Source organism: Mustelus asterias, chromosome 14, assembly GCF_964213995.1.
Source record: "Mustelus asterias chromosome 14, sMusAst1.hap1.1, whole genome shotgun sequence".
Lineage (NCBI taxonomy): Eukaryota > Metazoa > Chordata > Chondrichthyes > Carcharhiniformes > Triakidae > Mustelus > Mustelus asterias.
Genome location: NC_135814.1, coordinates 56,198,073 through 56,217,932, shown reverse-complemented (window position 1 = coordinate 56,217,932; position 19,860 = coordinate 56,198,073). Strand labels below are relative to the sequence as shown.

Sequence of the window (19,860 nt, the reverse complement as noted above, 5' to 3'; positions counted from 1 at the left end):
CCCCCCCTTCATTCCTCCATTTTCCCTAAAATTAGAGTTCAAAACATAATCTTCTAACCTTTGTATTTTGTATTTTTATATATTGACCTTGCTGTAAGAACAGTTCTAAAGCACTCATTTAAGAAATTTACCATTTCTTTTTAGACTGCTCATATCACCTTTATCTGTCTTTAATTAGCCCATGTTCTTTCATCTATAAATTTATTGTTAAATTTATACATTAGCTTTGATGTCCTTGCAAGTGTTCTTCATATTCCATTTTTTTATTCCTTTCTTGCTTTTTATAGCTCCCCCAATCTGCAGTTTTCCACTTTTCTCCTTTTCTTCTCTATACTTCGTATCCTATGTTTCTTTTTGCTTAATACTGCCTCATTTGTTGACCTTGGTTGCTAAGCTACATAAATAGAGCATTTCCTCTTTTTAGTATGTAGTGGTTTTGTATTGTACCAAATGCTTCCCACTGGTTGTCCCTAGGTTAATAGTTTAGTTTGGTTTACTGTGGTCAGCATACTTTTCATTTATTCAAAGTTTGCCTTGCTTAAACCTAAAACCTTGGTTTGTGGCTCTTTTTTTCTCCCTTTTGAACCACTTATGGTCATTATTTGCTAGATGTCCCCTTATAGTTGATAGCTAATTCGATTTTATTACTCATGATTAAATCTAACATGCTCTGTTCCTCGTTTCTGCCCAAAAAAACATTGTTCAAAAAAGCTGTCACAAATGCCTTCTTGAAATCTGTTGACTTTACTTCCTGGGCTAGACGGCTTCTCCATTCTGTGAAATTTCCTAAGATCATATTATTTCTGCTATGTACATCCCTGCTGTCCATATTTACCCATATTCCCCACTCATCACAGTTGTCTGTAGAAATATCCCAGCAGAACCTTGCTGTCCCACAGTTGTACTCACATTGTTTGTTTTATTGCCCGATTAGCCTTGCTGAAATCATTTTGCTACAAAACAGACTTGGAGTTTCTGGATGTAAATCATTTCCCTTATTAAATCATTCTGAAGCAATGGAACAGATGCCATAGGTGGGGAGGTAATGGCGCTACTTCATTTACCCATATTTCTTGTGCTAAACTTTATGACAATTCAAAAGAAAAAAGATAGTCAGATGAAACCTTGCTGCACTTGACCATAGAGAAAAGTAATATTTTGAAAGAAAACATATTTTAAACATGCTGGAAACTTATTGCAAAAGATTGCAGACATGAACCTTACTCTCTGTGGGACAACACATTGAAACTTCATTCTGTGGTATACAAGAGCACTTTAACTTGTTTAAGCACTGCCAATATGTACATGTGGGTATAGACACATGGCTGTTATGTGTTGATAGATTAAATTGATAGATGGCATTGTTTTGATTCTTTTAAAATATATGACATATATCATATATTGTATATAATTAAAACAATGTCAGCTATCAATTTAATCAATCAACATATAACAACCATATACTGTCTGCTGCATTCAGACACATCACCACTATGAATAGAAAAAATATTCACAATTCACATTTGTTATACAGTACGTTTATGATATCCTTGTGTAACTTTAATCTTTGGACATACACGTGATAGAACCAACCAGGAATGGCAAATGAAAGCATAATTTGCAATGATTTTTTAATGAAAATGCTGTGCTAATGTTGAATTGATTGAAAATAGCGAGAGCAGAAGGAAAGGTAAACTGTTGGAAAATCAGGTTGAGCAATGTAGCTGAAAGGGTCATTAATATGATGAAACCTAAAAGTCTGAACTATATTGTGTTAAAATTGTATGAATTGTGTTTTCATATCCCATTTACAGTTTTCTTCCATTGTGTATGTCCAAAATTATTAAAATTTAAGGATACACCAGGACTTTATAAACGTTGTATAAATAAGGTAAAGTTAGTTCAATCCTACATACTGCCTTTTGCAATAGGAAAGCGTTTAAATGACAGTTTGCAAATCGTCAATAGATTGAAGTATTATCTTAGAATTTATTTTTGTTTTTCAAACAATTCAGTTAAGAGTTTTCCATTACACAAACTTATTCTGACTCAAGAACCTCTTCTTCTCTGCTGCTGTCACACTTTTGAATGGACTTACCTTGCATTAAGTTGATCTTTCTCTACACCCTAGCTATGACTGTAACACTACATTCTGCACTCTCTTGTTTCCTTCTCTATGAATGGTATGTTTTGTCTGTATAGCGTGCAAGAAACAATATTTTTCACTGTATGTTAATACATGTGACAATAATAAATCAAATCAAATTATTTTCCGATCAGTTGAAGAATCAACAGGTAAAGGAGGCATTGCTAATTTTGGCCAATTTTTGCAAATTCAGAATTTATTTACTAAGGGAGGGAAGATTTAAGGTGGTGTTCTCTGGTAGGCATATCAGAGGAAGATTGAAGGAATCCCAAGATCACCTTAAGCAACAGTTACCCTACTTAACAGCAACAATTCCAAAGATGTCATATTAGACCCAAAATGTTAACTCTGTTTCCCTCTCCACAGATGCTGCCTGATCTGCCGAGTTTTTCCAGCACTTCCTATTGGGTTTTTTTATTGTACCAAGTGCAGGTTTCCCACAATATCTTATGTTGATTCAAATGCAGAAATATCACATACAGGAGCAGACTGCTACAAGCTAAAATCATTACAGTATTTGTTTACACTTAAATCATATGTACATTTTTTTTACAAATTAGGTATTACTGTACAAAAACTTAAATCTTTTATTGATATAAGACAGGAACATAGCAAAAAATCCCATAATACTTTGAACTTGGGATTTAGATTGAACAGAAAAAGAAGGTAACTAATTAAGAGGTGGCTGAATACGATTACTTTAAGGAAACTCTTGGAGACTTTGAGAGATGTTGCAGATAGAAGGTATGTAGATATAGATAGGTTAAGTGACTGTGCAAATGGGGTATAATGTGAGAAAATGTAATCCACCTTGGCAGGAAGAATAGAAAAGCAGTATATTATTAAAATAGAGAGAGACTACAGAACTCTGCAATACGGAGAGATCAGGGTGTCCTGGTACATGAATCTCAGAAGTTATTATGCAGGTACAGCAAGTGATTAAGATAGCAAATAAAATATTGGTGTTTATTGCAAGAGGAATCATATGTAAATACAGGGGAGCACAATTGTTGAGAAGACCACATCTGGAGCACGGTATAAAGTTCTGGTCTCCTTTCTTAAGAAAAGACACCATTAGTTCAGAGAAGATTCATTCACCTGAATCCTGGGATGAAGGGGTTATCTTCCGAGGAAATGTTTGGACAGGTTGGAACTGTATCCAATAAGGTTTAGAAGAATGAGAATTTTATTGAAACATATAAAATCCTGAGGGGATTTGACAAGGCGAATATTGAGAGGATGTTTCCCCTTATCGTGGGAGACTAGAATTAGGGGCCACAGTATAAAAATAAGAAGTCTCCCATTTGAAAAGGAAATGAGGAGAAAACTTTTCCCTCTGAGAGTTAGTCATTAGTCTGTAGAATTCTCTTTCTCAAAGAGCAAAGGAGGTTGGATCATTGAATATTTTTAATGACGAGATAAATTTTTGATTAACCAGAAAATCGATGATTTATAGGGCTAGTCAGGAAAGTAGAGAGTGAATCATGTCCAAGACAGTACAACATTAATATTCTATTTCATGAAAGGTACTAAACATGGATCAGATTTCTCACATGAGGAAAAAAAACTAAATAAAGCCAGTAATCTTTAACTTGTTTTTCATTTACCTTTTGGTACTTATAAAGTCTATATATGTCTGTGTAACATATGTTGGAACGTATTTGTCAAAAATAAATTATTGTATGAAAACCATGTAATGTAAGTGAATGATTGTAGAATAAGGGATATAAGAATATGTGGCATCATTTAACACCATATACCTCCAGTACCTACAAATTCTAGCATCTGGTTACTGACAAAAGTATTTGTATTTTATGTTACACTTGAATTGGAATATGTAAATATGATAACATTAGGAAGAAGGGAGCAGTGGCATCAGTAAATAACCTACTAACCCCTTTGTTCTGGCTATCAATGCTGTTATGACAAGAGATATTACAAGCTTGAAACTCCAGCCTTCACACTTGCATAGTTATAGTGCCAAAGTTCTGCTCCCATATTCTAACTGTACTGAGCTCCATTTACCCATCACCCATGTGATTGCTGACTTACAACTGCTCCTCCATCACTTGTTTTAAACTTCTCAGCCATGTGTTCAGATCCCATCATGGCCTTATCTCTCCCTACTTCCGTAACCTTCTGCAAACCTCCAAGAAAATTGTAATCCTCTAGCTCAAGTGAGTCTCTTCCTTTGCTAACCATTAGTGACTTCACTAAGCTCTGGAATTCCCTCCCTAAATTCTCCAATTCTCTCTCCTCCCTGAAGATGTTCCTTAAATCTCACCATTTAGACCAAGCATTTGGTCATGTGTTCTAATGTTGTCTCCTCCCATGGTGTAGTGGGGGATTTCTTTTTAAAAAGGTGGCCAATGTCTAAAAACTTTAGACTCTATTCAAAAAAACTCACAAAAGACAAAATTTATTTAAAACACAAAAATCAAACAAGACAAACAATACATTAACGTACAGCCGTTTGGAGGTCTCCAAAGGGTCAAACAGCTCAGGTTCAAGGCTGAAACCTCTGCAATGATCTGAGGCACTCGACCAAAATATAGAACGATTATACCTTTTGTTACCTAAGATACATCTCTTCATTAGCTTAAAATCAATTTCATTTAGTGTTCACATGTCAGTCCAGTTTTTGACAAAGTGCAGCCAATCCTTAACACAGTTGTATATCTGAGTGGCAAGTTGAAAAGTACACCTCTATGTGAATCTGTTCATTTATTACAGGAAATGGCAGCTCATTAATTGACTTGTTTATTTGTTTTGTACATTTATATTCTTTTGTTTGAGGCGTATTAAAGTGGATCTCTGAAATGTATTTTTTTCATCCTGTAGGATTTTGAAAGGTTATCCAGCACCCTCACTGAATACGGAAGATGCCTCCTCCTCCTCCTCCTCCTCCACCACCTCCCTGTCCTGCTCCTCCAACACTTGCATTGGTAAGGATGATTGAATGTTGTCAGTTTTTGTTTAATGATACAAATCCCTTATTCTTTGTATCAAAAGATACAGCCCATCAAAAACCATTATACTGCTAAAAGTGCTGCTATAATATACAGCTAAGCAGCCTAACTGCATTTACTTTAAATGTCCCAGACATTTACTAATGGCTTATGCAGTTGGTCTTCCTATGTAGCAGCAGCACTAAGAGCTTTTTTTTCCAAAAAAAACGTTTACAAATTTTATAAATAAAGTGCGTTATTTAAACTGACACTAAATAAAGTGCAGTAGAATTCAATTTCTTTCAGAGCACTCTGATGTACCTCACCAACTTTTATAGTTACAGGTTATATTTGTATGCTTTGCAATGTCTTGATGGCTGCAATCCTTTGAACAAAGCACATCGGTGCAGTTTACTAATAGAGTTGAGATGCACTGCCATTAAATATATTAGCACAGGAACGGGGTGTTTACTGGTTCAAAGTGGACTAGTGGCAGATGAGTTTATCTAGTGAAAAAACTGTAAAAGCAGCATGAAAGGTTTTATAATCTAGAGTATTTTCTTTGCTTCAATTTGCACAGTCTCGAAGGTTACTGCACTGACAACCTTCATCTTTGCCAATATGGCTCAATTTATTTCAAGTTAAATGCACTCCAGTTGTGCCACCCCACATAATGAAAAGCGTCTGTATTATAGAGTTCAGACTTTGCCTTCATAGAGACTGTTTGATGGTCACTCCCACCAATGCAAATGGGGGCATTGCTGAGGATGGGGACAAGGGCAAATAGATTATCCCCAAAGACCTCTCCCCTTCACCACCTTATGCAGGTCCCAGTCTGGCAGAATTTGGGCTTCTGAATATTGAAGTTTGTTCTGTGCTCTTTTTGGCCTTTGTGCTTCCCCCAAGTGTGTTCAATATGGAGAAGTATTAATTCAGCAGTTGAGGGAGGTGGTAAATGGTGATCAGCAGATTTCTTTGACCTGAAGTCCAGAATCATTATTTCACCTGACAGTATGCCACATGCCCCCTCCTCTCCTGCTCCTATCTAGGCAATGGGACGTAGGAATCTGAGATGCTGGCTGATAGATAAAATTCTGAATACAATTATGTCTGACTGCAACTCTTTGCTATTTTGAGAAATTAGTGAAGAAGACTTTGCATTGCTGGCTGGGCTGAGATTGTCTGACCAGATATTGGGCGGACTATTCTCAAAAAAAAAAATTCAAAATGGAAAATGGGTGAGAAAACAGGAAGTTTTCACGCCGTTTTTTTCAGCGAGGTAAGCAATGATAATTTACGGCACTCTGTGCAATACAGAGGTCATAATGTGAATCTCACCTGGGCGGGGATTGGGCGTGGGTGGTGACTCAGTGCACCCATGAGGCCAGCTGCTGAGCTCTTTGGGGCACCTGAGCAATGGCACCCCATCTCCCAGTATACTGTGTACACGCTGGACACAGTATTTTTGGGAGATCTGTCACCCCCTGCCCCAAGGATATCCCCCTCCCCCTCTCCCCCCACCCGATTGGCGCTTAGCCAGTCAACCGTGCCCATCCCCCTGCAGAGCTCCCCCACCCTGCCTTCCCTGTCCCCATACATGCCTGGTGGGCAGTGCCAGGGTGCCAGGCTGGCATTGCTCTATGGGAATTGCCCAGCCTTGCCCTGACCACCTGGGCTTCAATGGCCTCCGGTCCCGTCAGCGAGGCCATCACATCTGGATCTGGTCCCCATTGGTGCAGACCATCTGTGATTCTTGTCAGTAAGGACCTTGACTAGCAATAGGACTATGGTAAGTGAGCCCAGAAGATTGCACCCCAGGCTCATTAATGACATCATTAATATTTAAAACAGCCTCGTGCTCTGATTTCGCATCAGAATTCCCAATTTCCTACCCTTACCTTTGAGGGCATCGCCAATTTAAATAAACAAACTTTCATATGTTTAAATAAAGAGGATTGTGTTTGTTCACATATTCACCCTGAAAGTTTAACACACTGTTGCTTAATCAAACATGGAATAATATACTCAAAGAGAATAGTGCACTTAAACAAGTCATAAACAAAAGAATAGTTTGTAATTCAAATGTTTAGCTTATCTCAGGAAAATGCATGCATTGCAGACCCAGTGAAGAAAGTGTTTTCACTCCTGAAGGGTAGTCTGGGTGGTTTCTAGTTTTAATCAGGATTGTATCAGGACTACTGCAAGATTCCTTAAAGAGAGAGATTTTCAGCAGGTTATGAAATTAATTACCTGTAGTCTTCTTCCCAAGAAATCAAGTTTCTGTACTGGTAGATTTTGAAAAGGAACCGGCTGAGAGACCTTAAAATGTTGCAGTCTCCAGTTTTAAGGCAAAGATGTTGATACCTTTGTTGCTGCTGTTTCTTGCCACGTGGTTTACAGACTGATAGGTTCCCCCTTGGTTCTTGGGGAATGATATTTGTGTGCACCGTCTACAAAACCCACTGCAGCAAGTTGTCAATCCTCCTTCGACAGCACATTCCAAAATCCATGACCTTTGCTGCCTGGAAGTATAAGGGAAATTGGCATAGGCAACAAATGCTGATTTTCTTACCAATGCTCAAATCCCAAGAAAGAATTTTAAAAATTGTTCATATTGCAGCCTATGTCTTAACTTGCAACAAGTACCATTCTACTATCACCTCTGCATTGGCTTGAGGTCAAGCAATAACTTTATTTTAAAATTTTTGTTCTTGTTTTCAAATCATTCCATGGCAAGACCATCCCTATCTCTATATAATCTCTTCTAACCCCACGACCCTCCAAAATATCTGCGCTCCTCTAATTTTGGCCTCATATACTTTCTCAATTATAATTGCCTTCATTTGTCTTGGCCCAAAGCTCTGGAATTCCCTCCCGGAACTTCTCCACCTCTCTGACTTTCCTCCTTTAAGACACTACTTAAAACGTATCTTTGACTAAGCTATTGATCATCTGACCTACTATTTCCTTTGTTACTTGGTGCCATACCTTGTTTTATAATGTTCCTATGAAGCACTTTGTGTGCATATGTTCAAGGTGCAATAGGAACATAAGTTTTTGCTTTTGTTGTTATAGTGGCAGTGGTGGCCATCGGACTGTCAATTAAATGGGTTTGTCCTGGACGGTGTCCAACTTCTTGAACTTTTCTGCAACTGTGCACTCATTCAGCAAACTGAACAAAATTCCATCACACTCCTGACTTGTGCCTTGTGGATGTCTCATAATAGGTGAACAGGCTTTGGGGAGTCAGGAGAAAGTTTACTCGCTAAATTCCTAACTTCGGACCTACTCTTATAGTCACAGTATTTATATTGTTGGTGTAGTTAAGTTTCTGGTCAGTGGTGGCTCTCAGGATGATATGGTGGAGGGTTCAGCAATAGTAATGCCTTTGAATGTTCTGGAGAGATATTTAGATTCTCATGTTGAAGATGGCCATTGCCTGGCACTAATGTAGTGCAAATGTTACTTGAGATTTATCAGCCCAAGCCTGAATATTGTTCAGTTCCTGCTGCACATGGAAATAGACTGCTTCAGTATCTAACTCACTAATGGTACTGGAACTGGGTGCAATCATCAGGAAACATCCTCACATCTGACTTTATGATGAAGGGAAAATCGTTGATGAAGCAGCTGAAGGTGGTTGAGCCTAAGACACTATCTTGAGAAACCTCTGCAGCGATGCCCTGTGGCTGAAATGATTCACCTTCAGAAATGATCAGCATCTTCCTTTGTGTTAACTATGATTGCAATCAGTGGAGTGCTTTCCCCAGATTCCCATTTACTTCAATTTTGCTGGAGCTCCTTGATGCTATATTCTGTCACATGCTGCCTTGATATCAAGGATAGTCATTTTCACCTCATCCCTTTAATTCAGCTCCTTTGTCTATGTTTGGACCAAAGCCTTAATGAGAGTTGTAGCCAAGTGGGCAGAACCCAAACTGAGCATCCGTGAGCAGGTTGGTACTACTTGATAACACTGTCAATTACATTTTTCATCACTTTGCTCGTGATTTAGAGTAGACAAGCGGGGTGGTAATTTGTTGGGTTTGTCCTATTTGTGCACTGGAACTGGGCAATCTTCTATAGTAAATGTCAATGATGTAGCTGTTCTGATACAGCCTGGCTAGTTGTTGTTCTGGAACACAAATCCTCTGTACTACAGTCAAAATATGGGTTCTTGCTCCCAGTACATTCAGCCATTTCTTGATATCACATGCAGTGAATCGAATGGCTGAAGGTTGGCATCTGTGGTGCTAGGAACCACAGGAAGAGGCCAAATGGATCATTCACTTTGTATTTCTGGATGAAGGTGATTGAAAATATGTTGTGGCCTTGTCGTTTGCACTGATGTGCTGGGCTCCCCCCTCATCAAGGAATCATAGAATCCCTATATTGCAGGAGGAGGCTATTCGACCCATCAAGCCTGCACTGACAACAACAATCTCATTCAGGCCCTATCCCCATAACCACACATTTACCATGCTAATCCCCTTGACACTAGGGTCAATTTATCATGGCCAATCAACCTAACCCACACATCTTTGGACTGCGAGGAAACCGGAGCACCCAGAGGAAACCCACACAGACGTTGGGAGAATGTGTAAACTCCGCACAGACAGTGACCCAAGGCCGGAATTGAACCCGGGTCCCTGACGCTGTGACACAGCAGTTCTTGCCACTGTGCGTCCCAGAATGGGGATATTTGTGGAAAATTCTTCCTCAGATCGTTGTTTGATTGTCCACCACCATTCATGATATAATTATAATAATAATATCACTTATTAAGGAGGTTAAAGCAGGTTACTTAGAAAATCAGAATGTGATCAGGCAGAGTGAACATGGCTTTGTGAAAGGGAAATCAGAGTTTTTTGAGGAAGTAACAAGCAAGGTGGATAAAAGGGAATATGTACATGTGGTTTACTTGGATTTCCAGAAGGCATTTGATGAGTTGCCACATCAAATACACAAAGGATAGTACATAAGATAAGAGAACATGGTGTAGGGGGTAACATATTAACATGTGTAAAGGATTGGTTAGCTAGCAGGGAGTAGGGATAGATGGGTCATTTTCTGGTTGGCAAGCTGTGGAATGCCACAGGAATCAGTTTTGCAGCCTCAACTATTTACAATCTACATAAATTACCTTGGATGAAGGGACCAAATGTGTAGTAGCTAAATTGCTGATGATACCCAAGATAGGTAGGAAAGTAAGTTGTCAAGAGGTGAATAGGGAAAAAAATTGGCAGATGGAGTATAACGTGGGAAAATATGAACTTGCTCACTTTTGACAGGAAGAATAGAAAAGCTATATATTTTTAAAATTAAGTTAGAGTTTAGTTTGTTTTATTTATTAATGTCACAAGTAGACTTACATTAACACTGCAATGAAGTTACTGTGAAAATCCCCCAGTCGCCACAATCTGGCACCTGTTCAGGTACACTGAGGGAGAATTTAGCATGGCCAATGCACCTAATGAAGAGAGATTGCAAAACTCGGTGGTACAGAGGGGTTGCATGTCCTGGTACATGAATCTCACAAAGTTAGTATGCAGGTACAGCAAGTGATTAGGAAGGCAAATGGTATGTTGACGTGTAGTTTTACTGAAGCTGTACAGGGCCTTCGTGAGACCACATCTGGAACACAGTGTACAATTTTGGCCTCCTTATTTGAAAAAAAGATCTAATTCTGAAAGAAGCAGTTCCGAGAAGGTTCACTTCATTTATTCCTGGGATCAGGGGTTTAGCTTAGGAAGAAAGATTGAACAAGCTGGGCCTATACCCTTTGGAGTGCAGAAAAATGAGAGCTGATCTTGCTGAAACACACAAGATCCTGAGGGGGCTTAATATAGTGGATATCAGAAGGTTGTTTCCACTTGTCGGGGAAGTTAGAAGTAGGGTCACAGGAGAACAAGGAGAGGTCACCCTGTTAAGATGAGCAGAATATTTTTTTCTCAAAGGGTTGTTAGTATGCGCCCAGTGCCGGATTTAGGCATAAGCTAAACAAGCTACAGCTTAGGGCCTCACAATCCGCAGGGGCTTCACAAAATTTCAGAAGGTTTACAATGAAGAGAACATTTAAGAGCGGATACCAGAAAAGAAAAAGAAAGGACCAGCTTGAAGAGCAACTCAAAAAATTACCAAAATCTATGAGAGATCAAGCCAGCCAAATGATAAATATGTAATCAGTAAATGCATTCATTTGAAAATAATTTGTATTTTTCACTTTAAATACCTTGCTATTAAATAATTAAAAGGCATAATTATGTTTTAAATTTTTTTGTGGCGACCCAAGGTCCTGTTTTGTTACGCACCTTTGTGAGGCCTTTTGGTGTAACTTTTTAACAAGGGGCCTCCAAGCTTTATGTAGCTTAGGGCCTCACCAAGTCTAAATCCAGCACTGTAGGCACCATTCTCTTCTCCAGAAAGCATAGGAGGCTGGGTCCTTGGCATGTTTGTCTGTAGATCTCTGAAGATGGAAGGGCATGTTAGGGTGGTGAAGAAGGCATATAGGACACTTGTCTTTATCAATCGAGGCATAGATTACAAAAGTAGAAAAGTCATGTTGGAGTTGTATAGAACTTTGGTGAGGCCACAACTAGAGTACTATGTGCAGTTTTGATTGCCACATTATAGGAAGGATGTGATTGCAGTAGGAGGGGGTGCAGAGGAGATTCACCAGGATGCTGCCTGGGACAGAACATTTAAGTTATGAAGAGAGGTTGGATAGGCTTGGGTTGTTTTCATTGGAGCAGAGAAGACTGAAGGGCAACCTGATTGAGGTGTACAAGATTATAAAGGGCATGATTGGAGTGGATAGGGAGCAGCTATTCTCCTTAGTTGAAGGGTCAGTCACAAGCGGACATGGGTTCAAAGTGACGGGCAGGAGGTTTAGGGGGGATGTGAGGAAAAACTTTTTTACCCAGAGGATGGTGACAGTCTGGAATGCGTTGCCTGAGAGGGTGTTAGAGGCAGGTTGCCTCTCATACTCTTTAAAAAGTACTTGGATGAGCACTTGGCATGTTATAATATTCAAGGCTATGGGTCAAGTATTGGTGAATGGGATTAGGTGGGAGGTCAGGTGTTTCTTGCGCGTTGGTGCAGACCTGATGGGCCGAAGGGCCTCTTCTGCACTGTATGATTCTATGATTTATTCAAGGCCAAATTAGACAGATTTTAAAACACAACCCAGATCAGCTATGATCTTATTGCATGGTAGGGCAGGCTCGAAGGGCTGAATGGGCTATCCCTGCTCCTATAAATGCTATGTTCCTAATAGATCATGGCAGAACTATGCAGAGTTTTGATCCAACCCATTGTTTGTGGGATCGATTTGCTCTCTCTCTTGTGCCTCTTCCACATGTGCTGTAGCTTCACCAGGTTGGTATTTTTAGGTATGCCTCGTGCAGCTCCTGGGTGCCCTCCTGCACTCCTCATTTAAACTAGGGTTAGTTCCCCCAGCTTGGATGGTGAGTGTGGGGTATGCTGGGCCATGAGGTTACAGATTGTGATTGAATATAATTCAGCACCTCATGGATGCACAGTTTTAAGCTGCTGGATCTGTTCTGAAAGTATCCCATTTACCACAATTCGGGTTCTTCCCACCAATTTTCTCTCATGCTGTCCTGAAGATATAAACTCTCTGCTGGGGGAAGATTTCACAGACACAAGACACCCTCTGCTACTGCACCCAAGTGGCCCTTATTCGTGTATAAGGCTAAACACTGATCCTGGGAACATTGACTAAGGTTCCTTAGACAACATCTTCCAAACCCACAATCACTACCATCTAGAAGAACAAGAGCAGCAGATCCTTCGGAACACCACCACCTGGAGGTCCCCCTCCAAGTCAGTCACCATCCTGAATTGAAACAATATTGCCGCTTCTTCACTGTCGCTGGGTCAAAATCCTGAAACTCCCTCCCTAACTGCACTATGAGTGTATCTGCACCTCCGGGACTGCAACAGTTCAAGAAGGCAACTCATTGCCACCTTCTGAAGGGCAACTCGGCAATAAATGCTGATCCAGCCAGCGACGCCCACATTCCATAAATAAAAATAAATTGTTCCCCACCTGTCATCTCACTCACTGAAAACTGCTGAAACCTATTCTAGTTTTGCCTCGGCATTCCAGCTGCAATCAACTAATGTGCATTGTGACTTTCCTTGTCTTTATGTCTCAGCTAATTGTTGGATATACTCATCTCGGACAGTGGAATGCTCACAGGTTTTTAAGGAAAGTTAGATATTTTGTTTTAGGTTTCTCATCTCCACTCCATGCCAGACAATTGCATTTTTATATTTGTTGACAGGATATGGGCATCACTGGCATTTATTGCCCATCCCTAATTTCCCTTGAGCAGGTACCCTTGAAAAAGAACCTTTTAATTGTGACAGTCCTGGAAATGTTTTCCTTATCTCAGAGATGTATTGTAGTTGTTTATAGCTGTGTCACCTTGCTGCAAACTGAGAATTTGGCCAGATAGAATGGAAACTCCTTTGAATCTGACCTGAACACTACTTGTTTAAGAAGCTATAAAAATGGTAACACTATTTCAAATAGACAACATCTTCAAGATAGGAAAGATAGAAGTTGGTTTTTCTTTTCTCCTATTTTCTCCAACTTGTCTTCTAAAATAATTGCTACCTACCAGGTGACCATTCTGCATGCATCATCAGTCTGGTTGGTCCCTATCGACAATGATCCTGTCCTCAATGAGAGTGTGCATGGGCAATTGTCTAGGAAGCACTTCACAAACATTGGCAACTTTTTTTTTTCCATTCTCAGCCCAGGTGCGCTCTATGATTGTAAACTGCAACTGAGATGAGCGAATCCTTCTCAAACTGGGACATCGCTGGTGTATATTGCTCAGCTACATTATTTTAACAATTGAGCCATTGCTCGAGCTGCGCTTTACACTTTAATGAATGCACTGACCACTCTAGCATATATACCTGTAATTGCTGCCACCTTCAATGGCAAAGCAATTTGTGAAAGAGGGAAATGCAATAAGTATTAAGAATGTAGAAAATATTCAACTTTCAGAAGTATGTATTGTATAGCTACATTTTTTTGAGCCCAGAAGTGATTTCTTACAATTAAGCAAATTAATGGCGACACTGTTGTCATTTGTTGATGGCTTCTCATTCGCTGCATAAAACAGGTTATTAGTTTTACAAGCCTGTTGGCATTATGACTGATCACTAGCCTGGAGCAATGTCAGTGGAGTAAATGGAGAATACACCATGAAGACCTATAAAATAGGTCATTCCTCATGTTACAAGTGATGCATATCCAATAACTCTTGAATATGTCTACTTAATGTCACGCCTGGTCAAGTTTGACAACATATTTCAAGAATATAGAGAGCATATGTCGGTCGAGGATGTGCCTCCATCTTGGAGATGTCAGTTCAGTTCTGTTGCTGGGTTAAATATATTTGGTTTAATTAGGTGAATCTAGTTAGAATTGAACTGAATATGTGAACCAAACCCAGTTTGTCCATCTAACTGAAACAGTGATTAGTTTACATAATGGTTTTAACAATTTGCTTTCCTGATGTGTTTATTTGCTGCCTTAATTGGATGTTTGTAGTTTGAAGTAATTATGAGAAGCATTGGATTTGAATACTTTTGAGAGTTATTATCTGCCAAAAGGATTTGTGGAGTTCCTTGATTTGTGGTTTTGGTATTTGGCATATACATTATCATAAAGCTTACTGTATGAGCAAGGATAGTTTCTGTTTGAAAATAATTTCTGGAAGGTAAAATAATATTGGAAGGAAGTAATATTTTCAAAACTATGAATAAATATTTTGGATGGTCAGTTTCCTAAAAAGATCGCAATAAACAGTCTTCCTTAATTATGTGGATGCTTTTAATGCTAACTACATTAATATCCATTACAAAGAAAACAAAATGAGAAGTGAAAAAAACAGAGACTTTTTAACCTACAAAAATAAACGGTGTCCTCCCCTTTCTTTTGTGTGGCTGATTTTATTTTCTACAACCAGGAAAGGACCCATGTCTAGTTCTCGACTGCAGATCTTGTTTTGTTTGATTATCATACTGCAAATATCAACAGAAATAACAAAGTCTCAGTCAGATTATCGATTGTGAGAAAGAGATTTTGAGCTAATTAAAAAGACACTACGGTTTGATTAACCAGCTATAGTTTAACATCAAAGTATTGAATGTAATCCAAAGCAAGTGGCAATCCCTAGTCCATGGAAAGTTGGGACAAAAAGGCTCAGATATGTACCCTGTCTTTTTCTGTTAATATCTTGAAGACTTCAATCAGATCATTCCTCAACCTTCTAAATTCTAAACAAAACAGGACAAATTTGTATAATAACTTAACCCCTGAAATCCAGATATCATTTCTTGTAAGCCTACATTGTACTCCCTCCAAGGCCAATATTATCCTTCCTAAAGTATGGTGCCCAGATCTGCTCTCAGTACTCCAAGTGGAGTCTAACCAGGGTCTTGTATAGCTGCAGCATAACTTCTGCGTCCTTACACTCCAGTAATCTAGATATAAAGGCCAGCATTCCATTAGCTGCCTTGATTATCTTCTGCACCTGTTTGTGGCAATCTATGCACCTGAACTCCCAAGTTTCTTTGGGCAGCCACTATATTTAACTTTATACCATCTAGAAAGTACTCTGATTTATCCTTTTTCGGCCCAAAATGGATAACCTGGCACTTGCTTACATTGAAATCCATCCATCACAGTTTTGCCCATTCACCTAGTCTATCAAAATCCTTTTGTTATTTTGTACTACCATCATCACTGGCTCCAATGCTGCCTAACTGTGTCATCAGCAAATTTGGATATATGACTTTCTATGCCATTATCCAAGTTGTTAATAAATGTGAATAATTTAGGCCCCAATACAGATTCTTGTGGGACGCCATTAGTCACATCCTGCCAATTTGAGTACCTGCCCATTATCCCTATTTTCTGTTGCCTGCCACTCAACCAATTTCCCAGTCATGTCAATAATTTGCCCTTATTTTCATGGACTTCTATCTTGTTTAACAGTCTCTTATGCGGGACTTTATCAAATGTCTTCTGGAAGTTTTATGTTAGGTACGACCTACCTGTTATGAATTCATGCTGGCTCTTCCTGATTAACTGAAAGTTTTCCGAGATGTTCAGATACCCTATCGTTGTTTGTAGACTCTTAATAATTTCCCCACCACAGAGTTAGGCTAACTGGTCTGTAATTCCCTCATTTTCCTCTTTCATCCTTAAACAACAAAGTGACATGAGCAATTTTCCAATGCTGAGGGACAACTCCTGAATCAAGGGAACTCTGAAAGATTATAGCACATTTATAATGTGCTCCCCTACGTCATTTAATACCCTCAGATGGAAACCATCAGATCCTGGGGATTTGTCACTCTTTAATTTCCACATTATTGATGTTTTACATACCTAAATTTTATTGAGACCCTGTCCCCAATCCACTATTAATTTCCTCTGGACTTCCAATAAGCTATCCTCCTTTTCTACTGTAAATACTAAAGCAAAATAACCATTTAACATATCTGCCATTTCCCCAGTCATTCAGTCTTTAGTGGGTCAATATTGCTCCTGACCACCCGCTTTCCCCTTGCACAACATTTTCTCTTATTGATTTTGATGTCTCTTGCAAGTTTCCTTTCATAATCCCTTTTTGGTAGCTTTTATAAGCTGCGTTGTGGCCCTTTTCTGGTCTTTGTACCTTTCCCATTTGGCAGGACCTGTGCTGTTTTTTGCATTTTTGTATGCCCTTTCTTTCAGTTTTATGCTGTCCCTTATCTCTTTAGTTGTCCATGGCTGTTTTTTTTCTGTGAAGTTGTGCTTTTCCTTCTCTGGGGTATAAACTGGTTCTGTATTGCGTTAAATGTTTACTTAAACATCCTCCATTGTTTTTCAGTTGGGTTACCCATTAGCAGATTTTCCCAGTTTAGTGTGGACAGTCTCAGCCTCATCTCATTAAAGTGGGCCTTACCTAAATCTAAAATTCTAGTCGCTGATTTGTGCTTTCACTTTCAAATGCGACATTGAACTCGATCATGTTATGTTCACTGTTTGATAAATGTTCACGCACAATTAGGTTACTAATTAAATCCAGTTCATTAATAATCTGTAAAATTAATTAATAATCCAATATTGCTTGTCCTCTTGTTGCATCCAGGACATATTGGTGTAGGAAACTGTCCTGGACACATTCCAGAAATTCACTATCCTTCTGAAGCATCTATGTGAAAGTTAAAATTCTCCATTAATCCTACTTTGTTTTTGCTACACATTTGCCTATTTCTGCATTTATACAATCTAGCACTTCAGAGCTGGTACCGGGGGCGTATACACAACACCTATTACAGTTTTAGATCCTTTACTGTTCCTCAGTTCCACCCATAAGGCCTCCACTGGATGCTTTCCCCTCATTATATCCATGTTTGGACCAAGACTGCAATGAGGTCAGGAGCTGAACAGCCCTGGCAGAACCCAAACTGAGCGTCAGTGTGCAAGTAATTGCTGAATAAGTGCCGTTTGATAGCACTGTTGATGACACTTTCCATCACATTGCTGATGATCAAAAGTAGACTCATGAGGTGGTAATTGCCTGGACAATTTTCTGCATTGCTGGGTAGAAGCCAGTGTTGTAGCTGTACTGGAACAGCTTGGCTAGGGTTGGTGTTAACCGGCAGGAGGTTTCCTTGCCAATGTTTGACCTGACGACATGAGACTTCATGGGGTCCAAAGTCAATGTTGAGAACGCCCAGGGAAACACTCTCTTGATTGTATACCACTGTGCTGCCAACTCTGGTGGGTCAGTCATGCCCAGGAATGATGATGATGTGTCTGGGACATTGTAAGATATGCTTCATTGTGTATGACTATGTCAGGCTGTTGCTTGACTAGTTTCTGAGACAGCTCCTCAATTTTGGCACAAGCCCTAGATATTAGTAAGGAGGACTTTGCAAGGTCGGCAGGGTGTGCCACTGTCATTTCTGGTGCCTAGATCGATGCCAGGTGGTCCATCCGGTTTCATTCCTTTGTAGCGGTTTGATACAATTAAGTGGCTTTCTAGGCCATTTAAGAATCAGCCACATTGCTGTGGGATTGGAGTCCAATGTAGGTCAGACCAGGTAAGGATGGTCTTCCTTCCTAAATGACATTTGTGAACCAGACGGGTTTTTATAATAATTGACAATGGTTTTGTTTCATCATTCAGCCAGCTTTTAATTCCAGATTTATTAATTGAATTTAAATTCCACCAGCTGCCGTGGTGTGATTTGAACGTGTCCTCAGAGCTAATTAGCCTGGAAATCTGGATTACTAGTCCAGTGACATTACCACTAAATCACTACCATCCCCTGCAGGCATTATTGATGATGTTGTAGGATCTACTTCTGGCTTCACATAAGAGTATGTTTGTTCTATTGCAAATTGATGGCCAAAGTAAAGAATGTGAGATGCCCATTACCAATTCAATGTATTACATATCTACCATGGTGCTGTGTGGTGAAATGTTAAAAATTATTTTTCAATTTATTAACCTCTTCCAGTTATACATCTGTAAATCACAGAGTTGCATTGAATTTTACAGCACAGAAATTAGTCTATGCCAACGGTTATGCTACCTACAGGGTTCCTCCCCCCTTCATCTCAATCCATCAACATTTCTTTCTATTTCTTTTTTCCTCATCTCTCCTTATAAACGTCTCTATATTCCCCTCAACCACTTCATGTGGTAGCAAGTTCCACATTCTGAATTTTACATTCAAAATCTGCATGAAGGAAATGTAGTTTTCGTGATCGTGGTGAATTTGAGTCATATGAAGAAATATTCCAGTTGAACACAGCTCTGGGCGAGGGAAGGAAGGTGAATGATCACTTATGGATCCACAACATACTTTGATTAATTATAGATTTCTCCCAATTTGAAATGTTTCTAACAATTAACTACATCTGATGCAACAACCAAACTGCATTTATTGTTTTTGTAACAATATTCGGTGATTGATGCTGTCGTTTTGTTCCTGTTTTTACCACTTCCTGTTGCAGAACTGTGGCACAAATCTTTTAATGGTAATTGTTCATTATACAGAATAATTCTACAATTACAAGTATAAATTGCAATAACTTCACATGTGGATTTCAACTTGGACTCTATTAATGAAACCAGTTACAGGGGTTTTATTGGTTCATCTTCTCTTGGTGCATATGGCTTTTCCAATTTATATAGTTTCATTTCCTATTTCTTTATTCGGAAACAACAAAAGCTTATGGTGAGGCACTTGCTAATTCACCAGTGGCACAGGGCAACTGAATTCAACGTAATTAGCTTGTGAAAATATCTATGCTTTACAACTCTTTCCCTTCTATTTCCTGTTCCCAATCACAGTAATTCGTTTATCCTACAGGGTTTAATATTTAGAACAGTGAGCATTATGATACCAGAGAACTCTTCATAACTCATTCTGATAGCCTCAAATATTGTGTGCATATATAAAATGTGGTTCATTTGGGAGGAAGTTGTGTTTGTGTCGGTCTAGCAGTGGATATGTCATGAGACAGGAAGTCGGTGGAGGGCTTGCTACACAATTTGTTTTAAATGGAGGTGGATTATATCGGTGCAGGCTTGATTGGCTGAGTGCCACCGGATTCTAGGATAGTGGGTATGAGAGGCCATGGAGAGTAGGTGAGGGAACTGTGTTGGCATATGTTGACATGGATGGAGCATGAGTGGGTGAGGACTGGATAGCCTTTTT

The 19,860-nt window shown here is 39.3% G+C and overlaps 1 protein-coding gene across 3 annotated transcripts in view; it reads left to right on the top strand.

Annotated features, from left to right (window-relative positions):
* Positions 1-19,860, top strand: part of wipf1b (WAS/WASL interacting protein family, member 1b) — a 110,932-nt gene that overhangs the window by 75,016 nt on the left and 16,056 nt on the right. For all 3 annotated transcript variants that reach the window (XM_078228426.1, XM_078228428.1, XM_078228427.1), the window contains one exon: positions 4,988-5,091. In XM_078228426.1, the coding sequence (XP_078084552.1) occupies positions 5,029-5,091 (63 nt within the window). In that variant the 5' untranslated portion in view covers positions 4,988-5,028. The remainder of the gene's footprint in view (positions 1-4,987; positions 5,092-19,860) is intronic.